At 40.9% G+C, this 24,766-nt stretch overlaps 1 protein-coding gene across 4 annotated transcripts in view; it reads left to right on the top strand.

The window, feature by feature from the left end:
- The window catches only part of LOC139745835 (protein RCC2 homolog), a 332,889-nt gene that overhangs the window by 113,231 nt on the left and 194,892 nt on the right, over window positions 1-24,766 (top strand). For all 4 annotated transcript variants that reach the window (XR_011711990.1, XR_011711989.1, XR_011711986.1 and 1 more), the window contains exon 2: window positions 18,094-18,199. Coding sequence is in view for 1 of the 4 variants with exons in the window: in XM_071656433.1 (XP_071512534.1) it covers window positions 18,125-18,199 (75 nt within the window). In the remaining 3 variants the exon portion in view is untranslated. The remainder of the gene's footprint in view (window positions 1-18,093; window positions 18,200-24,766) is intronic.

Genomic DNA, 24,766 nt, shown 5'->3' with positions numbered 1-24,766 from the left:
TAACCGCGGTTCTTGACGAAGAACCTGCCTCTCGTCACAGTAGTAGTGTACCAGCCATACAGGTAACTAACGGGAATCCAGTTGCCTCTCTGGGTTTCAACACGATCGTCTCTCAGTCATGACGAGGGTTCGACTAAAGCATTAAAAGCCATAGATAGATTGTTTTGCGACGAAAGAAAAACACGGAAATAGATTTTTTTTTCGTACACTTCACTGGGTGCCTTTCTATCTGCAACTCTTTTTCTATATATTTTTTTTTTTCAGGGGGGGAACGTGTTGGTAAAAACTGAGGGCTGGTCTCAAAACTCTACACATCCTGTGATTCGTACTGCGGAAGGGTCAGTTTGAGACCATGGCTGAATTCATACCGGAGGCACAAAACACCTGCCTGTGTATGTGTATGACGTGTTTCACACATCCTGATGTCTGGGGTGATATATATGGTAGTTAGACAGCTTAAAAGAGAGAGAGAGAGAGAGAGAGAGAGAGAGAGAGAGAGAGAGAGAGAGAGAGAGAGAGAGAGCAGATACACTATGACTCATTTCCCTTTGAGACACAGAGGTAATATTTTCACTGGATACGAACACAAGCTATCTATCAAGGTTTTAAAATAAGCTGGAGTTGAAGATGAAAGTTTAGGGTTAAAAAATAGAAATTATAGCACAAAATATCAAATGTACCTCCTACAGGTATGAGCCAATGAACGAGGATAAAAGTGATATCTGATAGTTAACTGACTATGATAAACGACAGAGATTTATTAAGCTGAAAATTTGAATATATTCCGATATGAATGTGTTGTTCGTTCATGTAGCGTACACTCTCATTTATATGGAAGGTATCGTAGCACACTGTGCACAGACACAGTCGCTGTGATGTATCCTTGTGATAAAGAAAATATAAATGAAAATATTAAAAAAGATAAAAGATTCAGGTGATAGATTTTTGAGCTACATGCTGGCTGGAGAGAGAAATGAATGTTTGTTTTGTTGGGTTTAACGACCAGCGACGTATAAGGTCATTATGCCTGCAACCCTGTTTGATTTTTAACTGTATAAAGTCCCAACATAGTTCTATTAATACCTACAAGTGTTATCTAGAGGAAATAAGTGACACTGAAATTACTGAAAGTGGTAGAAATACAAATAGGATATTTACGTTCATTATAAGCGTAAAGTAGGCATATGAATCAAGATATATATATATATATATATATATATATATATATATATATATATATATATATATATATATATATATATATATATATATATCGCTACCTCGCTAATGCGGGAAATGGCGAATAGTATAAAAAAAAATTATATATATATATATATATATATATATATATATATATATATATATATATATATATATATATATATATATATATATATATATTCCTATGAGTTCACGGGGAAAATGAAACACGAAAAGTTCCCGAGCGCACTTTCGTGTAATAATCACATCATCAGAGGACACACAAGAGAGAAATATAACAGTCAGTAGAGTCAGGGAGTAGCCTTAGCACGCTCTCTGCTGAATTTCAAACTCTTAATTGACGTCTCAGAAAAGAGCTCGAAAAAAGATCTTTAGAAAAATAATTTGTATGGATTTCTGAGGGCCGATAGCAACTTCCCTTGGTAAGTTGCCAGAAGTCACTGGCGGTTATATATCAAAACCGCTCTTGATCTTCAATATGAACCCATTTCCTACAGCATACCACAGACCAGAATAATGAGCCAAAGCCTCCAAACGTGGGAAGGTATATATATATGAAGGCTGCAGAGCGGTGCTCAATTGTGTATATTTAGATCGAGTTAAATCCCACATTAGAATTATTCTCGGGATGCAACGCCTCTTTCTCAACAGCTGTGTGATATATATATGTCTGTTGATTATATTTTCGACATTTTTCAACAATTATTGGAGATGGAAATACTCGTATATTCCTCATAGATATACAATATGACCTAGAGTACCGTAAGCTGTACTGTTTTATTAAATGAAGCTTAAATGCATTTCTTTCATTTTCAATCGTCCGGGTTCCAGTAATGTTTGAACGCTCACTACCTGGTTTTGGGAGGCAAGTCGGTTAGAATTTGTTACACTCTGTGAGAGATATTATCTTGCGTGCGCAGTACGGCAGTGAAGTATCAGATTTCATCGCTACTGCTAGTGAAGGAGGCTACGAGTTAATTCATCGGTACTAAACGAGTGAGTGTATCAGCGAATATTGCATTTTAGGCGAAATTCTTCAACGAATGAATCGTGTATTATTATTATTTCCACCAGTGGGCAGTCTGGTGTAGAATGTCCGGTAAGGAAGAATTTGGGAGATGCCTGTCAGATTATTTAGTTATAGAGTCAGGGGTTCGTATAATCTGGGTCTTATTTCCGTGCAGACAATAGAGTTTAGGACCGAGGAGCTTCGACTCGTCTGTTTTATAGATAGGTTTCACCGATGTATCTTAAAGTATCCAAGACGCTTATGTTTTTAGGACCGTTATCTGAACTGCGTTTATCTTTTTTTTATGATTCAGTTTAATCGCTTAGCTTTTCACCACATATAGTAACATATGTAAGACTCGTGACTGAAAATTACATGGCATAATATGAATAAAATTCATTGGAAAAACATTTTTCACTTTACATGAGAAAAACTGCCTTGCAGCAGGAGGCTGATTGGCTAACGATTAGGTTGACAAGAAAATGCCATTCCACTGGTCATTTTCAGTCTGATACATCCAGTGTTGCATTACCAAACGTCATATCGATAGGTTCCAAGAACTTGGCTCCGCCACAGCTCTTGGAATTTCAAAATATCATCGACGTTGGATTCAAGAGGCATTCTTCAACTCCACCCAGAGGTGAATTCCCTCGGTTGTAACTTTCGCTGAATGAATTTGATGGCCGTTTTGAACATAGACATATTGACAAAGGGAAGAAGAGTTTGTGAACTGGATATTTGGAACTGAATGCCATCATTGGAATATCAGTTTCTTCTTATGAGCCACTCATCGTTAGTTTACGACTTATGGTGATATTCAGTCACTCAATAACTCCGTCACTGTCGGGAGAAGGTAGAGAAAAAGTCTTATCTACTTTGTCCCAGTATAAGACCCTCAATACGATCATAATCGTTACTCTGGCAGGTCTAAACAACACGGGAACCCCACACAATCTCCACTTCTCTCAGTGGTAAGGACTTTCCTCTGATTGCCCCGGTGGCTTTTTCTCTTTCGCAGTCCGCATCCGGAACCGGACGCGAGTGTAACAAATGTGACCAGGAACCAGGAGGTCTTGAGGGAGCACCCCGGTAACACCGTATTCTTAAAGAACCTACTAGACTCAAAAGCGACTGCGGTAAAGAGGACTGGTGATTAGAATGCCTGGCTTAAAAAGATTGACATACGCAAGTATACGTAGAGGAACACACATCATTAGCAGTCTTTGTTTTACTTAATAGTCCAATTGATAGGCGTGAATAGAGAGATGTTTGGATGTGAATGTGTTGAGAGGAGCAATAACACCTCCTCTACGTCCACACTCCCTAAAGGTATGAATTGCATGCCAGGGGTACACTTTCGTCATATTGTTAAAACAAATCGTTATTGTGAAGTTGTCGATAGATGTTATAGAGTGTTCTACTGTGCTTTAAAGATTCGGTTATTCAGTGCTTTGTCAAAAGTGGGATTAAAGTGCTTTGATCTTAATGATAAGAAATACAGGAACATTATGATGTCACAAATACGTGGCATTTTTAGCGCCAAGTAACGACAAATGTGGGATCTCAGAAATCAGTAATCTGAAATGTGATAAAAAGTCATTGCAACTTTATGATTTACGGCCCCATGCAACGAACTATACGTCCAACAATAAACATTTCGAAGAAAAGAGTTTTTAACGAATATTCAGTCATCAATTTAAGACCAGACACAGTTACGATGAATCGGAGAATTACTGATGAAAAACTAACATTTCAAAAGTCTGTCGCCGCATCGTCTGCCATCTGGTGGTCGTGACTAACACCATCAACACCTTATTACTTCGAGTTCCAAGACTTAACCTCATTACAGGCGTATTCCAGTGTCACACACGCGTATTTTGAACGAACTAACTATACAGAAATGTTATTTGATAACTTCGCAGAGTAAGGGCAGATATATTATATTATATTCTGTTTCTTCCTGTATCCAAACATGGTGAAGATTGAATCTTAAAGTAAGCTTGCCATTACCAATATAATTTAGTCGTGATATTGAATAAGTGCACCTTAACAGAATTCTGTCCATTAAAACGAATGCTAGCCATGACATCTTCAAATGATCTCTGCAACTCCCATGGAATAGAAAGAGTTCAAGACACATAGGTTAACTGATTTCAGCCAGTCAAGGCAGAAATCAGAGAGAGACATGTAGTGGAAATGGGCTGAGACGGTACCGTGCAACGTGCCGACAATGCTGCTGTCATAATAGGCTTCTGCGCCCGTGGTATCCAGTTCCACTCTGAGTATCAACTGTTTATCCCGTCATAGAGGGAATCCCGGAGTACTGGAACATGATTAGATCTCCCTTTGGCCTCGAGCGAATGACGTCGTGTTATTTCTAAAGTAGCGCCTGGTTAACACGACTCAAACTTTGTAGATGATCAAGTCGCAGTATACGATACTCACCAGTTCTGTACGTAGTCGCTTACGTGTTCGTAGTCTCTCTCTTCTTATTGGCTGACATGGTAATGGAGAGTGGTAATCACCTTCCGATCATTATACTCCGTGCGTTCCTCTCCCACCTTAATTATCGTTGTTTAGATCGCAAAGAACTTTCACCATAGATATTATAGAAAGAATTAATCATCAGTTGGCTCTGGAGGGCCTGCTAGCATTAGCCATGTTTATTATGGAAAGTGAGCTGATGGTGTGACGCCTCTGTACACACTGTTTTAATTTTAGTTTAAGTTCGGTAAAGCTCAGACGCGCGTAACCAAATGTGGGCTTCATACTCGCAGATGTGGTAGATGTTGACTAAAACAATATTTCCATATGCATTCGATCCTTCATCATGACGCTCTTGCTCTGTATTCGCAGTTGACTTTTTTATGACATCATTTACAGTTACAGAAATTGATTACACTACACATGAACACACCGTCATTGCACATTAACACATCATACGCCTGGCTTGGATGTGGCGCTTCATGTTACGCTTCAAGCAGGAGGTACGATGGTGGATGCATGACCTTGGGACACATTCCAGATCCTCAATCTCACTAAATACCATCTTTCTGTTTCGATTTTGGACAATTATCGTTACTGTAGAATGTAATCTGCCTCCCCTTACTGCAGTAGATTTCAGCGCTCACTCAGATATAATCAGAAAATGGAAAGACCTCGAAAGACCTCTCTCATTGTGTCGTATTTCGTTGTCAAGTTGGGGGAAAACTACTCTCGAAATGGTTTCGGTTCTTTGGTCGTGTTCGTGATACGTGATACACTGCCCTGGAACGGATATATGAGAACAAACTCCGCCTAGGACGCACTATGAGGGGAATCCAAGCCTCCTCAACGGATGTGTTTGAAATCAGACAAAAAATATCGAAGTGGATTGAGAAACAGACGTAAGACAAAATGCTGTTAATTTTGTGATACCATCATGACACATGAAACCTTCAAGCTCAGTAGAAATATGCACTAAAGAAGCAACAGGAAAGATGAGCCATTCTTTCGTCTGTTTCCTTGCGCTACCTCGCTAACGCAGGAGACTGCGACAAAATATAATAAATAATATATATATATGGAATATGTAATATATAAATGGAAATCCTCCCCTCTTGTTTTTTTTTTTAATTTTCCAAAAGAGGGAACAGAGAAGGGGGCCAGGTGAGGATATTCCCTTAGAGGCCCAGTCCTCTGTTCTTAACGCTACCTTGCTAATGCGGGAAACGGCGAATAGTATGAAAGAAAGAAATATATATATATATATATATATATATATATATATATATATATATATATATATATATATATATATATATAATATACTTTGCAGTGATTAATCAGTGAGGCTTACACTTAAACACACGGATCAAACCCACATGATTGGGCAGCGCTTAACAAAACTCTTCAAGAACTGAAGTGGATAAAGCTTCGTGATCAGATTTCCATATAAACTTTATAATTAAGCCGGCAAACATATCAAGTGTTGATATTACAAGCGCAATTCATGCAAATTGCAGTAATCATTTTGTTTATGCAAATCACGCAGGCACTGGCATATTAAGTGGGGGGGTAAGGGAATGGTTTGTGTTAGCCCTGAAAATGAGACAGTATGATTTTCCCTAAATCACCCTCAGGTTCCGATACCCTAAGGGTAAGGACTCTTAAAGTAAGGGGAACAAGACTTTCCTTAAGCCATTCCTGTGCCTTATTCAACTTTCCCCCGTTTCTAAAGGGGGGAAAGACACGAATATTTTCTTTTTTTGCCCCAAGGTCCTGAAATTCCTTAATAAGCCACTGTTTAATAAGGTACAGAAAAAGATATTATGTCATCCAGTGGTGCGCTGTAAGGTGGGAAGGTACTTGTACCTGGTGCTTTCAGTCCACCTGGTAGGTTGTGTGGACACAGGAATATCATACCATTTGAATATTCATCAGCTCTTGGCTCTAACACCCTGTGTGCAATATTTTCTTTCTTTCATATTAAATGAGTTTTACACACACGAGTAACAAACCAGAGGAGTTTCAGGCATGCAAATCGTCTTCAGAAAATAGATATCAGACGAAATGCTTTTGATGATTTGGAATTGAATAAGCTGTGGGAGTCATTTCCTGAAGTAGTGATTTCATTTTGCTATTAGATGTGGATGTATTTGCCGGGGAAAGTTTTAAGTGACTGAGAATCCAATTATGCAGGAGACAACTTCCCACCGAAGGATAAATACCATTTATGGAACTTTTATGTCGATAAACTTTGAATTCGCCTCGCTAGTTATTAGCGTTGAGTTGAATTCGCCTCGCTAGTTATTAGCGTTGAGTTGAATTCGCCTCGCTAGTTATCAGCGTTGAGTTGAATTCGCCTCGCTAGTTATTAGCGTTGAGTTGAATTCGCCTCGTCAGTTATCAGCGTTGAGTTGAATTCGCCTCGTTAGTTATCAGCGTTGAGTTGAATTCGCCTCGCTAGTTATCAGCGTTGAGTTGAATTCTCCTAGCTAGTTATCAGCGTTGGGTTGAATTCGCCACGCTGGTTATTAGCGTTGAGTTGAATTCGCCTCGCTAGTTATTAGCGTTGAGTTGAATTCGCCTCGCTGGTTATCAGCGTTGAGTTGTATTCGCCTCGCTAGTTATCAGCGTTGAGGTGAATTCGCCTCGCTAGTTATCAGCGTTGAGTTGAATTCGCCTCGCTGGTTATCAGCGTTGGGTTGAATTCGCCTCGCTAGTTATCAGCGTTGAGTTGATTTCGCCTAGCTAGTTATTAGCGTTGAGTTGAATTCGCCACGCTGGTTATTAGCGTTGAGTTGTATTCGCCTCGCTAGTTATCAGCGTTGAGTTGAATTCGCCTCGCTAGTTATCAGCGTTGAGTTGAATTCGCCTCGCTAGTTATTAGCGTTGAGTTGAATTCGCCTCGCTAGTTATCAGCGTTGAGTTGAATTCGCCTCGCTAGTTATCAGCGTTGAGTTGAATTCGCCTCGCTGGTTATCAGCGTTGAGTTGAATTCGCCTCGCTAGTTATCAGCGTTGAATTGAATTCGCCTCGCTAGTTATCAGCGTTGAGTTGAATTCGCCTCGCTAGTTATTAGCGTTGAGTTGTATTCGCCTCGCTAGTTATCAGCGTTGAGTTGAATTCGCCTCGCTAGTTATCAGCGTTGAGTTGAATTCGCCTCGCTAGTTATCAGCGTTGAGTGAGGAACTCCACGCTCGGAACACGAATGGACAACGCTTAAAAGAAATGGTGATTCCTGAAGTCGGAAAAAATGAAAATATCTTCAGAAAGATTTTTGATTTATTCTCAGAAGCTGTAGCCGTAGTCAATCAATTATAGACATTCGTGTAGTCTAGTTAAAGTTCATATTTTTTGCCAATCCTTTTAAGGTAGAGTGAATTACATCTTGCTAGAAAATCATAACTTCACTGTAAGATATGATGAACAGATAGACTGGAGTTTATTGCTATACAATGTAACCTTCTAACACAACGCCACGAAGATTCGTTATAGTTTAGACTCAGGTTACGTTATACCCTCATGTGGAGATGTTATACTCCCATGTGGAGATGTTATACGCCCATGTGGAAATGTTATACCCCCATGTAGAGATGTTATACTTCTATGTGGAAATGTTATACTCCCATGTGGAAATGTTATACCCCCATGTAGAAATGTTATACTCCGTGTGGAAATTTTATACTCTTATGTGGAAATGTTATACTTCCATGTGGAAATGTTATACTCCCATGTGGAAATGTTATACTCCCATGTGGAAATGTTATACGCCCATGTGGAAATGTTATACTCCAATGTGGAAATGTTATACTTCTATGTGGAAATGTTATACTTCCATGTGGAAATGTTATACCCCCATGTAGAGATGTTATACTTCCATGTGGAAATTTTATACCCCCATGTAGAAATGTTATACTCCGTGTGGAAATGTTATACTCTCATGTGGAAATGTTATACTTCCATGTGGAAATGTTATGCTCCTATGTGGAAATGTTATACTTCCATGTGGAAATGTTATGCTCCTATGTGGAAATGTTATACTTCCATGTGGAAATGTTATACCCCCATGTAGAAATGTTATACTCCGTGTGGAAATGTTATACTCTCATGTGGAAATGTTATACTTCCATGTGGAAATGTTATGCTCCCATGTGGAAATGTTATACTTCCATGTGGAAATGTTATACCCCCATGTAGAAATGTTATACTCCGTGTGGAAATGTTATACTCTCATGTGGAAATGTTATACTTCCATGTGGAAATGTTATGCTCCCATGTGGAAATGTTATACTTCCATGTGGAAATGTTATACCCCCATGTAGAAATGTTATACTCCGTGTGGAAATGTTATACTCTCATGTGGAAATGTTATACTTCCATGTGGAAATGTTTTACTTCCATGTGGAAATGTTATACTCTGTGTGGTAATGTTATACTCTCATGTGGAAATGTTATACTTCCATGTGGAAATGTTATACTTCAATGTGGAGATGTTATACTTCCATGTGGAAATGTTATACTTCCATGTGGAAATGTTATACCCCCATGTAGAAATGTTATACTCCGTGTGGAAATTTTATACTCTTATGTGGAAATGTTATACTTCCATGTGGAAATGTTATACTCCCATGTGGAAATGTTATACTTCCATGTGGAAATTTTATACCCCATGTAGAAATGTTATACTCTCATGTGGAAATGTTATACTCTCATGTGGAAATGTTATACTTCCATATGGAAATGTTATACTCCCATGTGGAAATGTTATACTCTGTGTGGAAATGTTATACTCTGTGTGGAAATGTTATACTCCCATGTGGAAATGTTATACTCCCATGTGGAAATGTTATACTTCCATGTGGAAATGTTATACTTCCATGTGGAAATGTTATACTTCCATGTGGAAATGTTATACTCCCATGTGGAAATGTTATACTTCCATGTGGAAATTTTATACCCCCATGTAGAAATGTTATACTCCGTGTGGAAATGTTATACTCTCATGTGGAAATGTTATACTTCCATGTGGAAATGTTATACTCCCATGTGGAAATGTTATACTTCCATGTGGAAATGTTATGCTCCCATGTGGAAATGTTATACTTCCATGTGGAAATGTTATACTCTCATGTGGAAATGTTATACTTACATGTGGAAATGTTATACTCTCATGTGGAAATGTTATACTTCCATGTGGAAATGTTATACTTCCATGTGGAAATGTTATACTCTGTGTGGTAATGTTATACTCCCATGTGGTAATGTTATACTCCCAGGTGGGAATGCTAGATTTAGTGATGGCATTCTCAGCTGCATATCATACTGGAAAGCAAATCCAGTTATTTTTTGAATTCATAACATTTCCTTAGAATAACATATTCTCAAGAACGCCATGTACGGTTTAGTGGTAAAATCTGTAAAAATCAGCAATAGATGACTTAAATTCCACAGGAATAACATCGATCATCTGAAAGAGTGATTGGATCGTATATCCTGCTTTAAGAAACTAACCATGTAATCATAGAGGCAATTTCTTTCGGAGTTTATAATCGCCTTTTGCCATGAACAGAACTGGAAAATGTATTACATTTCTAAGGTACATTTGGTGGTCTCTCTGAACGGCACAAAGTATTGTTAAATGCTTTATCACATTAGTGAAATCTAAAAGGGGAAATCGGTCATGTCTGGTTTAACTTCTCATCGATTCTCATTTCCATGCAGCATTTAGAATAATCAAAACCTACTTGGAATGCCTGTGTGGTGAAGGATAAGACAATTATCACGCTAAGGCAATGATCTGTCGTGGGGAGGGAGGGAGAGAGAGAGAGAGAGAGAGAGAGAGAGAGAGAGAGAGAGAGAGAGAGAGAGAGAGAGAATTTTGCCCGCATAATCCCTGTATGTCGTAAAGGGCGAGTGAAAGTTAGGAGGGGAGGGTTGGAAACCCTCCCCTTCATTTATTTCGTTTTCTAGATGTGTAAAACGCCGAAAGCACAGCTCTCTATCCAGGCTTCACAGACCTTTCCATGGTTGACCCCAGCAATATATATATATATATATATATATATATATATATATATATATATATATATATATATATATATCGTGTTTCATTTCCCTGTGGAAAGGGAGCTGTGGTTTCGGTGCATTATTACATGACAGCTAGACACTGAGTGTGAACGAATGGGGCCTTTGTTGTCTTCCTAGCGCTACCTCGCGCACATGAGGGGGGAGGGGGTTGTTATTATATGTGTGGCGGGGTGGCGATGGGAATGAATAAAGGCAGACAGTATAAATTATGTACATGTGTATATATGTATATGTCTGTGTGTGTATATATATGTATACGTTGAGATGTATAGGTATGTATATTTGCGTGTGTGGACGTGTATGTATATACATGTGTATGTGGGTGGGTTGGGCCATTCTTTCGTCTGTTTCCTTGCGCTACCTCGCTAACGCGGGAGACAGCGACAAAGCAAAATAAAAATGAATAAGTATATATATATATATATATATATATATATATATATATATATATATATATATATATATATATATATATATATATATATATATATATATATATATATCATACTATTCGCCATTTCCCGCGATAGCGAGGTAGCGTTAAGAACAGAGGACTGGGCCTTTGAGGGAATATCCTCACCTGGCCCCCTTCTCTGTTCCTTCTTTTGGAAAATTAAAAAAAAAAAACGAGAGAGGAGGATTTCCAGCCACCCGCTCCCTTCCCTTTTAGTCGCCTTCTACGACACGCAGGGAATACGTGGGAAGTATTCTTTCTCCCCTATCCCCAGGGATAATATATATATATATATATATATATATATATATATATATATATATATATATATATATATATTGCTTTAATATACATATGCCTGGAAAGAAAAGTACATTAAGAAAAATATGATTCGAGCAAAAGAATTTTGCTTTTTTGATAATGTTTATACGTGTACAGTTTTTTTTTTCAACTTTTTTCTCCTCGAGTATTTTCTTCCTGTATCCATTTCCAGCATTTTTCATGGAAGGTGATGGTGGGTTAGTAATGCCGGTGAAACGATTCTCTCTCTTCTTCCTTCTGTTTGTGTAAGCGACCACGCGGATACCACAACCCGAATCCTTCCAAGTACAAGTCTACTCATGAGCAAGTACGACAAACACGTCTGGTTTAGTTTGATTAACACAAGACGAAATAAAAGAAAAAAGAAATTCAAATGAGAAGTGTGTCAGCATAGCTTACTGAACCACGATCCTATGATCGTGGGTTCATTATCTTTTACATAGGCACGATTCACGATAACTCTTTCTCTAGATTCAAGATGCACGAATATATTACGAAAGTAGGTCATAGTGATGGCATGAATCAACTACAGATGAATAGCTGGAAAAGTGCATTAGCTGATGATAAGCTACACAAGACGACTTATGAAACTTTTAGCAAGTTCCCTCACCTTTTGCTCTTATTCATTTAACTTAATGTGAAATATAACTGATTATTCATTTAACTTATTGTAAAATATAACTGATTATTCATTTAACTTAATGTAAAATATACTTAATTATTTATTCAACTGAATGTAATATATAATCATTTCATTAAGCATGACGTAAAATACAACTGATTATTCATTTAACTTAATGTAAAAAATAATTAATCATTCATTTAACTTAATGTAAAATATAATTAATCATTCATTCAACTTAATGTAAGATATAATCGAATCTTTATCTTGTAGAATATTCCCTGATCACTGCTCGTGAGAAGATCCAAAGATCTGTCCTGGATGTCGGTGTAGCGTTGTGCCTGGCGTTTGACATCACCCTTCAGGGGGTTAGGTCAAAGGTCACCTCATCCTACCCCGAGGTCGTTCCGTCGTGCTGGAAAGGTTAATACACTCTCGAGCGACTACCGTGATGGAAATAAAAAGGATTACGCCGTAGGGGGCGCCACAGGCGGCGTTGTTTAGATTAATGAGGACATGTTTGTCCAACCACTGGTGGACTCACAGTTCATGCTCGCAAGCTAGAAGGTTATATATATATATATATATATATATATATATATATATATATATATATATATATATATATATACAGTTTTTTATATGATGGTACTTGATCCCCGCTTCCCGCGAGGTAACGCCAGGAAACAGATGAAGAAAGACCCATCCACTCGCATACACATATGCACACATCTGCGCACATACACGTACATATACAAACATGCACATATATATATACACATCCATACATGTACATACACGTGCACATATATATACATATATACACATATACATTCATACTTGCTCGTCTTTATCCATTTCCGGCGCCACCCCGCCCCATAGGAAACAGCATCGCCACCCACTGCGTCAGCGAGGTAGCGCCAGGAAACATACGAAGAAAATCCACGTTTGTTCACATTCAGTCTCTATCTGTCATGTGCAGTGCACCGAAACCACAGCTCCCTATCCACATCCAGGCCCCACAGAACTTTCCATGGTTTACCTCGGACATTTCACACGTCCTGGTTCAGTCCGTTGACATTTCAGTTCACTCTATCTCGTGCATGCTTTTCACCGTCCTGCATATTCAGTCCACGACTTCTCTTCATCCTTCCACCTCCTATTTGGTCTCTCCGCTCCCCTAGATCCCTCCACTTCTGACACATGTACCCTCTTTGCCAGCCTCTCCTCACGCATTCTCTCCATATGTCTAAACCATTGCAGCACAGCCTTTTCAGCTCCCTCATCCACACTCTCTGTATTACCACACCTCTCTCTAACCCTTTTATTACTTGACCAAACCATCTCGCGCAGCATACTGTACTCAGACATTTGATACCCAACATATCCACCTTCCTTCGTACATTCTCATTTGTACCCCATGCTTCGCATCCATATCGTATCGTTGGGACTTCTATACCTTCCTACCGTGCTTTCCCAGATAACAATCTCTCTCTCCACACATTCTTCAGTGCTCTCAGAACCTTCACCCCTTACCCACCCTATGACTCACTCCCGCTTCAGTGGTTCAGTTCGCTGTCATGTCCACTCCCAGGTATCTAAAACACTTCATTTTCTCCACTTTTGCTCCATTCAGACTCGCACCCAACTAACCTCTCCCTCAACACGGCTAAACCTAACAGCCTTGCTTATAGACATATTCACTTTCAACTTCTTCCTTTCCCTTTCTTCTGAATTCAGTCGCCAACGTCTATTGTTTCTTATTCTAATCTGCTAGCAGTGCAGTGCTGCATCATCAGCAAACAGCATCTAACTCACTTCCCAAGCACCATCGGATCCCTACGGACCGCAGACTCGCCCCTTTCTCCAAGACTCTCGCATTTACCTCCCTCGCCACCCCATCCATAAACAAATTAAATAACCATGGTGACATAACACACCTCTGCCGCAGACCAAGCTTCACCTGGAAAAATTCACTCTCCTGTGTTCCTACTCCTACACGTGTCTTGCACCCTTGATAAAACCTTTTCACTGCTTCTGACAGCTTACCTCCCACACTGTATATTCGTATGACCGTCAACAAAGCATCTCCATCCACCCTATCATATGCTTGCTCCATATCCATGAATACCTCATACAGATCCCTCTCTTACCCTAAGTATTTCTTGCACACATTCTTTAAAGCAAGTACCTGATCCACACATCCTCTGCCACTTCTGAGACCACATTGTTCCTCTCGGCTTGGAGCTCTGTACATGCCTTCACCTTCTCAATCACTACCCTCCCACACAACTTGCCAGGTACACGTAACAAACTTATACCTCTGTAGTTTGAACTCCAACCTTTATCCCGCGCTGTGCATGCATTTGATATCTATGTATCTCTCTCTCTCTCTCTCTCTCTCTCTCTCTCTCTCTCTCTGTATATATATATATATATATATATATATATATATATATATATATATATATATATGTGTGTGTGTGTGTGTGTGTGTATTTGTGTGATACTATATTTAAAGAGAAGAAATCACATATTCATCACAATGATCTCTGCAGGGCGTTTCACATATGTGAAATTAAACGCTTGATATTTCTCCCTGAAATATTTTTGTATATATATATATATATATATATATATATATATATATATATATATATATATATATATATATATATATATATATATATATTACACTTTCAGTGAAGGAGATGAACAACGAACACTAGTATTAAGAAAGATCTTATGATCTTCATAACACTGTGTGCTACAATCGGGTCAGCGATAAGTAACAGTGTGATCAACCAGAGATAATGTTCTCAAGATGAGTTGCTTCAAACTCCATATACAGCCATAACATTAAAACAAAAGCTAAGCGAAAAAAGTGGTATCAGATCCGGAACTGCAGCCATCAACCTGTGTGTGTGTGTGTGTGTGTGTGTGTGTGTGTGTGTTGACACTGAGCGACGTGCTGTAAATGTTTGATGTATTTATGCTGTGAGTTCCTTGAAATAATTATTATCAACTGGTTTTTCATGAGACGGCCGGCGGGCGGAGGCGCTGCCTTGTTTTATAATGGATCATATATTTCCATGCATGATAGACATCCCTGGTCCACCCTGGTGGAGTCATGTGACTACATGATGTATTGTCGTGTATGTGGCTAGTGTAGGAGAGCAGTTACCTCTCATAGGAAAGGACGTGGCCCCCTTCTGTTTTCCAGAAGAAGGAACAGAGAAGGGGGCCAGGTGAGGATATTCCCTCAAAGGCCCAGTTCTCTGTTCGTAACGCTACCTCGCTAACGCGGGAAATGGCGAATAGTTTGAAAGAAAGATATATATATATATATATATATATATATATATATATATATATATATATATATATATATATATATATATATATATATAAATATATATATAAATATATATATATATGTATATTCTATTTATCTATCATACTTAACCGCCGTCTCCCGCGTTAGCGAGGTAGCGCAAGGAAACAGACGAGGACTGGCCCAACCCACTTACATACACATGTATATACATAAACGCCCACACACGCACATATACATACACATACTTTTCAACGTATACATAGCATACATACGCATATATATATATATATATATATATATATATATATATATATATATATATATATATATATATATATATATATATATATATGTAAAATCATTCCAAGGCCTATATGTGTGAGAGAGTCATGGTGTTACCCAGGACCTCTTTCTAAAGGCTTCTGCAGCCTTAGGCTGCGCTACTTCCAGTAGCAGGGAAATGGAGACTCCTATGGAGTGAGAAGTTCTTTTACGATACTGTGTACTCCTAGTGATACAGCCTCGCCCAAAGTCACTTTTCACACATGCTGTAGACGCTTGTAGGTAGAACACACACACACACACACACACACACACACACACATACACACACACACACCAGCAGAAGCCTGGTGGCGACATCTAGCCATGATAACCAGCTTGTATGAGGCTGCTCCACGCCCTTCTAACGAAAACGGGAACACATCCGAGTCAGAGGGTGCGCGATCTGATCCTGTTCTTGTTCAGGGAAGGAATCGTTCCGTCTGTTTTCTAGATTGGGCAAAACATTCTTGGAAATCGTGGATGGGGACGGGATCATGGAGAGGGGTGGGAGTCCTTCAAGGTGGTGTTTGCCGTGGTAGATCAGATAAGATTTGACACTGTTGAGGTGGCTTATTGGTCTGGGAATGGCTTTCCTTCTCAGAGACAGATAGATAGATGGCCAGATATGTAGATAGATAGATGGAGAGAGAGAGAGAGAGAGAGAGAGAGAGAGAGAGAGAGAGAGAGAGAGAGAGAGTACATGGGAGTACGTTCCAGGTTATCTGTTCCGAACTTCGATCTCTCAGCGTCGAATGGATGAAGGAAGGATAGATAGAACAGTAGGAAAGCTTTCTCTCCCTTACCCCCCACAAGCTCTCTCTCTCCTCACGCCCTACAAGCTCTCTCTCCCCACTCCCCTCTCTCTCTCTCTCCCCCTAGCATCAACAGACGGCAGGTAAAAAGGATGGGAGAAAAAAAAAAAAAGCAGTTCGCCTTTCCCTATTCGGTTTCAAACACCACTGTTCAACCCTGTAATGCTACCCACATGTCGGACACGACCGTAGCCTCCAGACTGTCCTGGAAACCACACATAATGAGCATCACAAAGTCTTCCTCCCACATGGGAGCGTTGTGTAGGTGGTGTAGTTCATCATTCTGGTGAGCAGCTGGCTCGCATCTACGGAGGTGGCGTACGCAACTGGAGTGGCTCAACCTCCACCTCTCTGTAGAGTGGTAGCGATATCCTTCCGTCTCATTCATTCTCTTGGCGTCACCTCTCCTCAAACGCCTCTCTCCGCACGTTGCGTTGTTGCCGCTTTCTTTCTATTCTTCAGCTAATAGTTTAGCCATCGTACTCGTGTACGATCTCCATGTGTCCCCCACCTGCATGGTTTGGACCCCATGGCACTCGTCTGACAGCTGCTTCCTTACAGTTTCTGTGTGGAGTTCGGTCACTCGAGGATTGGCTGTTATGATGCCTTCATCTTCCCTCGAACAGCTGAGGTGTGGAGTTCTCCTTCTTCTTTTGTCTTTCCCTCTTCGTGTAACCTTTCTTCCTTTCAGAGTCGGGTCTACAAACACCTGTGGAACCCTGGTTAGTTTATATACTTCCCTTGTCTGTAACTTTTCCATTTCAGGATGGCCTCTGATTGAGGCATGATTTGCTCGCGTCATGTCAGTCAATATAGAAAAGGGAACGTGCATGAGCATTGACAGACTGTTGATAGACACGGTATCAGTGGTTTTCCGTCTCTCCATGAATGTACATTTATCTTATCCGTCCATCTTTTCCGAAATTTTGCCATGTCAAAAAATTCCCCGAATGACTCATTACAAATGATCTTTTTCTTCTGATTCTGTCCTGCTTCACTGTTTGTTCCTCTTTTTTTAGCCTGAAATTCATCTACCTATATTTTTCTTTTAATCTTTTTTAGTAACTCACGAACTATACTTACTGGAAATTTAGGTTCTCGGTTTAGGGTTTCAGAGTTCCTTCTCTTTAACCTCTCTTAAAGATAACCACTACACTGGCTGTCTTCCCCTCCTTTAGTATTACACTGGCTGTCTTCCCCTCCTTTCGTACTACATTGGCTGTCTTCCCCTCCTTTAGTACTACACTGGCTGCCTTCTCCTGCTTTAGTACTACACTGGCTGTCTTCCTTTGATACATAGCTCTCTTCGTACAAGGAGGTGATGGGCATAATATGTGGTATATTTAGATTTTTTTTTCTGCACATTTTAAAGGATTTGTGTTTAGATACAGTCTGGTCCATAGCCTTTTTTTTTTTTTGCAGGTCCTTCAAGAAGTCCACATATGTTCTGTGTATGATGATGATGATGTCCTTCATGGCTTTCATCTCATCTCACTCCCGTGTTGGATGGCGGTGGAGAATCCTCAAGGTAAATAGAGCTTTAAGATCATCATTTATTTCTTATACCTTCATCCTTGCCCGTAACTCTTGTCACTTGAGGTCTTTAGTCTCTTCCCACTAAGTCTGTCAAACAGTTTGTTGTGGATATCCGCTTCGCCTAATGTGCTGTTGTTATAACTGATGTCTTATTCTTTCTGCATTTTACTGTAATTAATTTCTGACCTTCTTTCGTTTTCTATCCTGCTTGGATGTTGGAACTCCTAAATTCTTCCCATACTCGATCTTTTAAAACATCTTCCATCTCAGTAACATCATAAATCGCTTTTTCTTAATGAAGCTCATCAATGGGGCCCTGTCCATCACCATGTATGTTGTACCGTAAAGACCAGACCCAGTGTTGAGGGAGACTCGTTGTTTTTGACGCCGAGTTTGCTCAGTGATAGGTTGGTACCGAAGTAAATATCGTATACACATTCTAGCAATTTGTCTCTCCAGTCGTCATCATGTACACACAGCACAAAAGCGATCTTTATACCTTCAAAGTGATATAATATGACCTACGAACGAAACAATCTGAGAGCATACCAACCTCTCAAAGGAAGCAAGTGATCATTCTGAGACCTATCGTTCACTGGTGTCAAGATTGTTTTTGTGCTGTGTGTACGTGCATCCAAGTTTGCCCAGTATATTCCTCTTGGGGGTTAAAGTACCCAGTATGATAGCATTCCCAGAACGTTGTTAGGATAATCTTAATAATACTTCCTCCACCATTCAGTCACCGTTCTCGTCGAATACCTGTTTCAGTATCCCCCCCAAGCATTACCCTGATGGTTCTTTACTAACAGAGCAAGGAAGGTCCGTCTGTTAGTCATTATCTTCTGTAATACAGATTATCTGCTTCGTCCAGTGGCCTATCTTAACATTTTGGACGTACTAAGTCTTTCATCACCAGGGGAGCTAATCCCCCCCAATCTCTCTTGCTCTTGTCCTTCAACGTGTGTTAAAACATGTCCCTTAGGAAACTGACTTTGTTTCACGTTTCTCTCTTTAAATGCTTTCTCATCTACGCCTAAAGTATTCGATTTCGTTTCTCTTATGTGATCTTTAGATTCATGATGCTCTCTCCGATCCGCATTTTTCCACTATATCACGTTGCCTCTACAAGTACATATGAACTATTTCTCGTGCTCGGGGAGCGAATTCTACACCCATGGGACCCCATCGCTTGAACTTTACTATCACACATTTTTTCTTTTCACGTGTGTGTGTGTGTGTGTGAGAGAGAGAGAGAGAGAGAGAGAGAGAGAGAGAGAGAGAGAGAGAGAGAGAGAGAGAGAGAGAGACTTCCACTTCCAGAACACAATGATTATTACACACTCCTGAAGAAAGGAAAAAAGAGTATGAGAGGGGAAAAGAAAGAATGTTTGTTGCACGTGTTCTGTGATCTGACATCCCAAATCATTTTTTTTACTTCCTCTGGCCAGCGGCTGTGGCACTGACAGATTTTATTTGCTACATATTCACACCAACATTTGGTCATGGGTAGACTGACAGACACATTCACACCCAAATATATATATATATATATGTGTGCGTATATATAAACACAAACTGGCATGTGCACATGTACGTACGCACGTACAGAGACAGACATACAGTGACTTATAGACAGTGACACGCAAAAAGGACAGTTAGACAGAGACACACGTGGTGTAGTGGTTAGTGTTACTGACCATGAGTTACTCCGAGGTCAGACTGATCTGCATGGGTTCGAATCCTGGGTGTGGCAGTCGGCTCACGCCCAAACCAAGTGTTCATCCTCTCTTCTAGGCTGGTTGATAGAGGGGTACCTGGCTTAGACTGGTGTGTGTGTGTGTGTGGGTGGGTGGGTGTACATGAAAGAAACATACAAGGTTAAGAGATGGGGCAACATAAGTGTAAAACTCTCTCCCTCTAACACACAAATGATAATCACGTGGTAATTACACACACACGCACACACACACACACACACACACTGTGAAAGCTACGCATGAAGAGAAAGATAGACAGACCAACGGGCAGAAATGATAGACGAGAAAAAAAGCAGACGCTATGATAGAGGGAGGGAGGGAAGTGGACATCTCTTCATTTAGTCGTGCCAAGATGAGCCGTGTTCGGACGCCACGATTTGCAAGTTTAATGCTCGGGAGGAGTGCAGGTGGTGTGTGGGTCGTCCGTCCGCTGGTGTGGACGTGTGTGGGTGTGGGTGTGTGTGTGTCGCCTTCATCCCGTGTCCAATTACTCCCGACAACCATTTTCAGAGAAGAATAGATTTTTCTGTCGAAAATACTGCTGGTTCGTTATGTCCGGCCGGCAGCTTGCACATGTAACTACCCTGCACTGCTATGAATAAACGCCTCGCCGCACATCCTGCCTTCCCACGACACAATGCAGGTGGGAGCTGTCTGTATCAACGGCTCGTGTCAGGGAGGTTCCGGGACGACCAGCAGCAGCAGCAGCTCAGGACATGACACCTGACAGATTGACTCCACTGCTGTAGCCCCGTGACGATTGCTTTTTTTTCGTCTTTCATTATTATTTTTCCCTTCAGGCGGGTCATCGGTGAACACTAGGGAGGATGTCGGGAGGAAAGTGGTACGACACCCTGGGTTCTTAGCTGGTTAAGGGTGTCGGGAGGCACGAAGAGGAATGGGTGAGGAGGGGAGCAACACACACACACACCTGACTAACTGGGCTCAAGGTGTAGCGGTAAGGTGTAGTGGTACATTTGACTCGCTGTGCTTCGGGGACAAGAGCGCGGACCAGAGTGACCCAGTGGACGAGCGATGCCCACACTCGCAGATAGGAGATCCGAGCTCGACTTCAAGCACCGACCGAGGCTTACTAAGGAGACTGTCTCCTTTTTGGGATATTACAAGCTTTTGGAGACCCGGCAAAAAGATCTCTTCACTCCTTGATGATGCTTCACAGACCTCAGCCATTTGTTTCGAACATTCCAGTTATGGTTCTTTTTTTTTCCATCTTTGTCTCCTGTTGTGTTTAGTTTGAATTCTTTCTAGTTTTTTCTTACCTCTCTCTCCTTCCGTCTCTCCATCTACTTAATGATCAACGCTTTGATTAGGACCGGCTGCTGTTGTGAAAGCGATAAACCAACTATATATTAAGGTCGACAACTATGTGCTGTCACAGAGGACGATATACATCATCATATTTCAGCCCGAGGAATTTAGCTCGCCACTGTGCTCGCCAGCACTTCCTCGGTTGCTGTATGGTCATTCATCGGAAGTAGACAAGTAAATTCTTTCGTTTGTCTTTCCTTTATCATCTCTGTGCTTCACTTATCTTTGTGTCTTCCCTGCACGCGGTCTCTGGAGAAAGATTATCCGTTTTGGCCAGCACTAAGGAAGCGCCTGTTATTTATTCATTTATCAATCTCATTCATTCATTTATTTTCTGGGGGGGGATTACTGAGAAAGACTTTATATTAGTAGTTACTGAGGAGGAGTCTGTAATCCAGCGATGCTGAGGGCCAGGTATGTGTCTTCAGACATCACTGTATAAGGAATGTGTTCTTGGCCCCATTACGTGGGCTCATGGCTGAGGAAGTGTGTGACCGCGGGGGGTGAACAGAGAGTCTCACTCTAGGCGTTACTAAGGACGTCTGACCTCGGCTGTTCCTGACGAAATGTCCCGTCCTGTATATGTCTCATCTTTGGGAACCCCTTAAGATATGCCTCATTAAGGACGCCTTTGAGAAAACTTTTTTTTTATATATTGTAGTCACAGAAGAAATGTTTCAGATGAGTTGTTACTGAGGAAGGCTGAGTCTGTCCTCAGTGAGTTCACTGGAAGGTGATATACTCTCCTTTGACTCTTCGTGGAGGTAGTGTCTTTATAGACGTTTACCCATGGCAACGTGTTCGATTCCCTGAGCACGAACGGTACGACCCTTAGACCCGACAGTGAGGCCCTTAGAGCACATCTGCACAACCCTTGAGCACGGTTGTACACTCCTTGGGATGTAATGGCCCTTCCTATGTGGGGGTCGTCAGGTCAAAGGCCAGGCCATCATACCCAAAGGATCGTACCGTCGTGCTGAAGGGATTGAAATGGATGTCCGGCAGGTGTGTCCGTCCTTTTACCCTGACTGAGAATGTGTCGTAAATTGGGTACTGGGGAGGAGGTGTCCGTGATTGGTCGTCAGTGAGGAACTCTCTGTCCTTTACTTTCTTAATGATAAAGAAATGGCCATTTGTAGTTGTGAGTGAGGGAGCGTCTGTGGCTTGCCGGATATGAGGAAAGATCATCCTTTATATATTAGTGAGGGAGAGTGTCTATCCCTAGTCGTCCGTGAGGAGATGTCTATCCCTCATCGTTAATGAGAGAGAGTATCTGTCCTTCGTCGGGAGCGAGGGGGGGGGCAACGTTTGTGTCTCGTAGGTAGTGAGAAAAGACCTTTTTTTTTTTTTTCTTTGGTCCTCTGTGAATAACTCACTCCCTTTGGTCATTCGTGACAGTCATGAATTGACAGTAATACACGAGTGAGCCAGGTAACAAAAGACGTGATCCTCTCTGACCCAGTTATCTGCTGGAGGACAGTAATGGTATTCTAAAATCTCTGACCTGTAAAGACGGAGAGTGAGTATGTCTGTTCTTGATCGCTACGGAGCCAGCAAGTGGCTGTTCGTAGTCGTTAGTGAGGCTTCATTAGTTCATAAGGAGACATTTCACCATCTCAGGAAGTTTGATACGTGAAGTTGATTCTGTGGAGTCTTCGCCATAGGGGAGTTGAGGCTGTGAAGTGGATTTATGTACGGGTATTGTACTTGCTGAGGGTGAGGGATACGTAGCAGTCATTTGAGTATAGATAATTTAGATTTCTCTTTACAGTATATCAAGACTCTTGGTATGTTTCCTACAATCGTACTGACCACTTCATTTTCGTAATGTATTATTATTATTGTTGTTATTATTATTATTATTATTATTATTATTATTATTATTATCATTATTTATTTATTTATTATAATTTTTTATTATCAGTGCTACTATACGGTATTTTAGGATAGAAAGAGCCTTCTTTTCTTTGGTAAATGAAAAGCATCATCGTAAGAATCTGCCTATGGACGGGAAAATGCTCAAGGGAAATCTTAAACAGTCCAGTGAGAAAAATAGATGTATGTTTATATTTATTTCCAAACATTAAAGTCCACCAAAGCGCCTATACGTAAAGCCACAGTCTTTGAAAGACCCTTTTCTACAAGGTACGTAGCAGTCAGGGTAATGTAACACGAATATAGGCTCCTGAGGACGAAACATTTCACAGTAGTAGTTGTAAGCCATTAATATTTTAGGCACCCCTGCAGCGTGAGTTTTCTCTGACAGCTTCTTGGCCGGACTCTTAAGAACTGACACCGTAGACTTCTTATCTACTTTTGAGTAATATATATGTATATATCCTTGTAAGACATAAAGCGGCGGTTTCCAATCCATTTTCAGCTGTGAATTTAAACGAAAGCGTGTGTGTGTGCCGCGTAAATCGACCGGATGATTGATATTGATAGAATGAATTATGGAAGTGTGATCAGACGTCAATTTCTCATTCGTCGACTACCATTTTCCTTGATGTGTTTTCCCCTCACATGTCGCAATACTACACCTCTCATCCCACACCTCTCCTCTCTCTCTAGCCTCACGTCTCCCATTACGTCTCTATACTCACGATTGTATGATTATGTATTTTTCCCTTCAAGTGTCTGTACGTTTGCGTTTCGCCAACACATCTTTACATACACACGTTACCTCACACATCTGTACACACACACACACACACGTTACCTCATACATCTGTACACACGCACGTTACCCCACACATCTGTACACACACACACGTTACCCCACACATCTGTACACACACGTTGCCCCACACATCTGTACACACACGTTGCCCCACACATCTGTACACACACGCTACCTTACACATCTGTACACACACGTTGCCCCACACATCTGTACACACACGTTGCCCCACACATCTGTACACACACGTTACCCCACACATCTGTACACACACGTTGCCCCACACATCTGTACACACACGTTACCCCACACATCTGTACACACACGTTGCCCCACACATCTGTACACACACGCTACCCTACACATCTGTACACACACGTTGCCCCATACATCTGTACACACACACACGTTACCTCATACATCTGTACACACACACACGTTACCTCATACATCTGTACACACACACACGTTACCTCATACATCTGTACACACACACACGTTACCTCATACATCTGTACACACGCACGTTACCCCACACATCTGTACACACACGTTGCCCCACACATCTGTACACACACGTTACCCCACACATCTGTACACACACGTTGCCCCACACATCTGTACACACACGTTGCCCCACACATCTGTACACACACACACACACACACACACGTTACCTCATACATCTGTACACACACGTTGCCCCACACATCTGTACACACACACACACACACGTTACCTCATACATCTGTACACACACACACGTTACCTCATACATCTGTACACACACGTT

Source organism: Panulirus ornatus, chromosome 4 (genome assembly GCF_036320965.1).
Source record: "Panulirus ornatus isolate Po-2019 chromosome 4, ASM3632096v1, whole genome shotgun sequence".
NCBI lineage: Eukaryota > Metazoa > Arthropoda > Malacostraca > Decapoda > Palinuridae > Panulirus > Panulirus ornatus.
Note: the sequence above shows the minus strand (reverse complement) of the source record. Positions and strands in the feature narration are given on the sequence as shown.